Source organism: Aulonocara sp. 'chitande type north' Nkhata Bay, linkage group LG3 (genome assembly GCF_057382095.1).
Source record: "Aulonocara sp. 'chitande type north' Nkhata Bay isolate Kocher_YH1m ecotype deep benthic linkage group LG3, A_spYH_male_GT1.1, whole genome shotgun sequence".
NCBI classification, from domain to species: Eukaryota; Metazoa; Chordata; class Actinopteri; order Cichliformes; family Cichlidae; genus Aulonocara; species Aulonocara sp. 'chitande type north' Nkhata Bay.
Genome location: NC_141346.1, coordinates 14,261,708 through 14,266,496, shown reverse-complemented (window position 1 = coordinate 14,266,496; position 4,789 = coordinate 14,261,708). Strand labels below are relative to the sequence as shown.

The window sequence follows — 4,789 nt, the reverse complement described above, 5'->3', positions numbered from 1 at the left end:
GAATGGTTCATAAAAGGTGAATTTCCATCATTGTTCACGACCACATGTGGTTCTAAGAAAATGCAGATGGGCCTCACTTAAATCGAACAATTCTGAGATATTTTACTCCTGCTACAGCAAGTCAGCGAGCTGCACTGTTGAACTGACTCCTTCATCAGCATCAACACAGACCCGTTAATGATGACGTGAGTCTCACCTTCAGGTTTCCTGTCAACATCTTGTCTCACCAGAAGAACCAATAACACCAGTAGACTGATCCAACAGATGACAACACAGAGAGAACAGGAGGAGAGAATGATGGAGGAGAGATGGATGTAGGTGTGGTGGTGTGTTTGTCTAAAATAAAGCAAACGCACTCATTAAGTTCTCGTCACATTGTGAATGTTGAAACCTCTTGATACATGCTCAATCATTCAGGTAAGTAAATCTCCAAATATTGATTCTGTTCATCGGCACGTAGCGTTTTTAGTGGGAGAAACGTCATGAGACCGATTGTCTGTATGATCAACTCGGTCACCTATAACATCTCCAAGTCTCTTCACTTGTATCCTAGTCACAGAAGCGTTGGAGGTAGTCCGTAAGAGATTACAGGATGACCCCAACCTCAGCAACAGGACCACTCTCAGCATCGACCAAGTGTGTTTGCTTCTGGAACTGTGTCTTCATTCCACCTACTTCACATACAAGGGTCAGTTCTACAGGCAGAAACGTGGGTGTGCCATGGGCTCCCCAGTTTCACCCATCGTGGCCAATTTGTACATGGAAGAAGTGGAAAAGAGGGCTTTGCTATCCTACCCTGGAACACCACCAAGCCATTGGTTCAGATATGTGGATGACACCTGGGTGAAAATCAAATCTCAGGATGTACCACAATTCACGGATCACATTAACTCGGTGGACCGACACATCAAATTCACCAGGGAGGATATGAAAAGTGTCAGGTTAGCCTTCTTAGACTGTGAGATTTCCATCAGTAATGGGGGACATCTAAAAGCTGACGTGTACCGTAAACCTACACATACGGATCAGTATCTAAGGTTTGACTCTCATCATCCACTGGAGCACAAACTGGTTGTCATCAGGACGCTACAACACAGAGCGAACACCATCCCCACTGACACAGCGGCCAGGGAGGCAGAAGAACAGCACATCAAGAAGGCCCTGAGTAAATGTGGTTATCCCAGCTGGACTTTTGTCAAAGCTGGAAAGGCACCTAAAGAAAGCTCCAGCCGATCCAGGAGAGAAGAACAACCGCTGCCTAAGCGAAAACCTGTAGTGATCCCATATATGTCCAGAGTATCGGAGCAGTTGAGACACATTTTTTCTAAACACCGTGTCTCTGTGGCTTTTAAACCCCAAAACACGCTGCGCCAAAAATTGGTCCACCCCAAGGATCGGGTCCCCCGACACAAACAGAGTAACATAGTGTACGCTGTTAAGTGCAGGATTGCCAGGATTTATACATCGGGGAAAACAAACAACCTCTGGCGAAGCGGATGGTACAACACAGAAGAACTACCTCGTCAGACCAGGACTCTGCAGTCTATTTACACCTACAGGCCAGTGGACACTCTGTCAATGATGAGGATGTAACATCCTGGACAGGGAGGAACGCTGGTTTGAGCGCGGAGTCAAGGAGGCCATTTACGTGAAAAGGGAAAGACCATCTCTGAATCGAGGAGGGGGCCTAAGGGGACATCTTTCATCATCTTACAATGCTGTGATTGCAGCCATTCCCCAACTCTCTGTGAATGGTACTCATGGCCATTGATCAGTGGGTTTTGATCAATGGGTTTTGGTCAGTGGTCATGTGAATTTGCATAATTATGATCAAGGAACTGACCTCCCAGCCCATTGTTCCTTCAGTGGGCTGGTTTCATTCATTATGCAAATGTACTGTTTATAAGTTTGGGGAAACCTGCCGTCAGCTGAGACTGAAGAAGTCACTTGGATGAGTGACGAAACGTTTCTCCCACAAAACGCTACGTCCAGATGAACAGAATCAACTTTTGGAGAATGTTGAAAGCTGCAGAAACACAGACAGGTGAGTGTGTCACCTGTGACAGTGATCCAGCTGGATGGAGACTCTCCATGACCGCTGATGTCACACTTGTAGAGGCCTTCATCAGACCTGGAAACATGCTGGATGGTCATGTGACCTGTAGTCTCATCCCCAATGAGGGAGCCATCTTTATAGAAAGCAGCTGTGAGGTTGGAGGGAGTGGTCTTTGTTTTACAGAGCAGAGTGACGTCATCTCCCTCCATCACAGGGAGGACAGGACTCTGCAGGATCACTGATCCACCTCAACACAGACAACAACAACAATCTTTATTTATAGAGCACATTTAAAAGCCAAGGGCATGCCAAAGTGCTTTACATAAAAGAATAAAAGAATAAAACAATTAACACTATAATATCAGAGTCATATAAGTGTGGAATTATGTTCACAGGTAAAAACCACTAATAAGAGTAAACTATAGCACATAGCTATAGCAAAGTAAAGCTGTACTTCGCCTTATTTCTAAGGCGAAGTACAGCTTCAGAGACAAACTACAGCATTTCATCCATTTACACACAGCTTCATCAACACTAACTCCACACACTCAGCTTACCAGTGACTGTCAGGTTAACCATGTTACTGATGGGACCCTCTCTGGACTCACACCAGTAAACTCCACTGTCATGCTGTTTCGTTATACTGATGGTACAGGAAGAACCAGCACCTTCTCCCCACCCATCTCCACACTGAGTCCTCTGTTGTTTGCTTGCGTTTCTCCTCAGAGTCCATCCAGCAGAGCTGTCGTCCTCCTCACAGCTCAGAGACACAAAGTCTCCTTTAAAGATCTGAGAGCTGCTGGGACTCACAGTCAGACGAGCTGTGAGGGTTACAATGAAAAACTGATGATCACGTCTTTGAGATCTTTACTGAAAGTTTTAATCCAAATGTGTGAAACCTGTCAGAGTTTATCAGGTTTAAACTGTGACAGAAGAAGGTTACTGACCTTGGTTTGTTGTGCAGCTCAGCAGTGAGATCAGAACTAAAGAGAAACAACACTCAGGTTGATTTGACATAAACACACAAAGGTGATCACTCAGAACAACTTTGTATTATTTGATGTTTCCCTCTAAGACAGAAACATCAAACTCTCCATGTTGTGTCGCCTACAGCCCAGTTTGATCTTCCTGTCAGAGGAAACGTGGATCTAAACCAGGTCAGCAAAAAGCTGCTCGTACTAAACCAGAGACTCCAGGATTTCACTTTTCAACTTCTCGATGATCAGAATTATTAAATAAAACTGATCACATCATTTCATGCTTCATGAGCTGCTTCTGGAGTTACTGTAGAACAAGGAAGTACTTCAAGTTACATTATAGTTACACTGAATACATACAAACAACTAGTACTGAACTAAGGTCTGTCCTCTGCTCTGTTCACACAAACACCAACATTTTATTTCAGCTTTTCACTCATAAATTCATCAGTAACTCTGTTTGTTTCTATCTCAAAAGCAGCTCTTAATGTTATCACAGTAATTATGTGCCCTGATAACACCCATAGTATATAAAAAATATCCACAGCATTTAAATAACACAGTAAAGTCATGTGTCCTCTGTGCAGCTGTGTTGATATAATGAGTGAATGATTTGATCTTTTCACTGCCTGCTGTGTTTCCTCGACTCCTGAGCAAAGATAAAGAGTCAGTTCAGACCTGCAGTTGGTCCTCGTGGTGTTTGAACTTGAATTCAGCCTGATTTGTTTTTCATGTCTTCACCTCCATCATCAGTTATCAGGAGAGCAGACAGTCAAAGTACAAGAATTCAAACAAACACAGAGATTCTACTTACAGAGCAGACACAGCACAGATGTTTCCTTCATCGTCCTTCTCACTCATTTGAGCTTCTTTTCATTTCTGTCACTGACACCAAGTAAAGCCCGCCCTCTTCCTCTGAGCACCAGCTTTCTATTGGTTCAAACACAGAGGTGAGAAGTATTTCCTTTCCATGTAGTGGACGTCCCCTCAGTGAGAGAGGCAGATATGAGCTGAAACACAGGAATCAAACCAGGGACGCTGCTGTTATGGAGCTGAACTGGAACCATTCAGACACTGAGGCCCTCTGAACACACTGAACACATGCAGAGAAGTGTAGAGGGAGTAGAGCAGTGGCGAGAGGACACATCCCTGAGGTGCTCCTGTGTTGATGTTGATGCTGTTGGAGAAGCACCTGCCCACCCTCACCACCTGAGTTCTGCCAGTGAGGAAGTCCAACACCCATGCACACAGACGGCTGTTAAGTCCCAGATCCCTCAGCTTTGTGAACAGTCTGCAGGGCACTATTGTGTTAAACGCTGAACTGTAATCAACAAACAGCATTCGCACATAGTTACCCTGTTTCTTGTCCACGTGGCTGAGAGTGGTGTGTAGGACGTGGGCGATGGCATCCTCTGTGGATCTGTTGGATCTGTAGGCGAACTGCAGCGGATCTGTGGTGTCTGGGATGGAGGAGGAGATGATGTTCTTCAGCAACCTCTCAAACACCTTCATTACTACCGAGGTCAGTGCAACTGGCCGGTAATCGTTCAGGGATGAGGGTTTGCTGTTCTTGGGCACAGGGATGATGGTGGATCTTTTGAAGCATGTGGGGACCACAGACTTCGCCAGGGACTCGTTGAAGATGTAAGTGAACACACCTGCTAGCTGATCAGCACAGCAGCGCAGCAGACGGCCGGTGATGCCGTCTGGCCCCGCCGCTTTCCTTGTGTGTGTGTGTGTGTGTGTGTGTGTGTGT

At 45.4% G+C, this 4,789-nt stretch overlaps 1 protein-coding gene across 1 annotated transcript; it reads right to left on the bottom strand.

Annotated features, from left to right (window-relative positions):
- Window positions 1-209: 209 nt before the first annotated feature.
- LOC147334080 (Fc receptor-like protein 5) lies at window positions 210-3,925 on the bottom strand. Its single transcript, XM_086286702.1, has 5 exons — window positions 3,848-3,925; window positions 3,004-3,039; window positions 2,614-2,877; window positions 2,058-2,303; window positions 210-336 (listed from the first exon to the last, which is right to left on the bottom strand). The coding sequence occupies exons 1-5, from the start codon at window positions 3,876-3,878 to the stop codon at window positions 224-226; spliced, it is 690 nt and encodes a 229-aa protein (XP_086142828.1). The 5' UTR covers window positions 3,879-3,925; the 3' UTR covers window positions 210-223.
- Window positions 3,926-4,789: the final 864 nt, after the last annotated feature.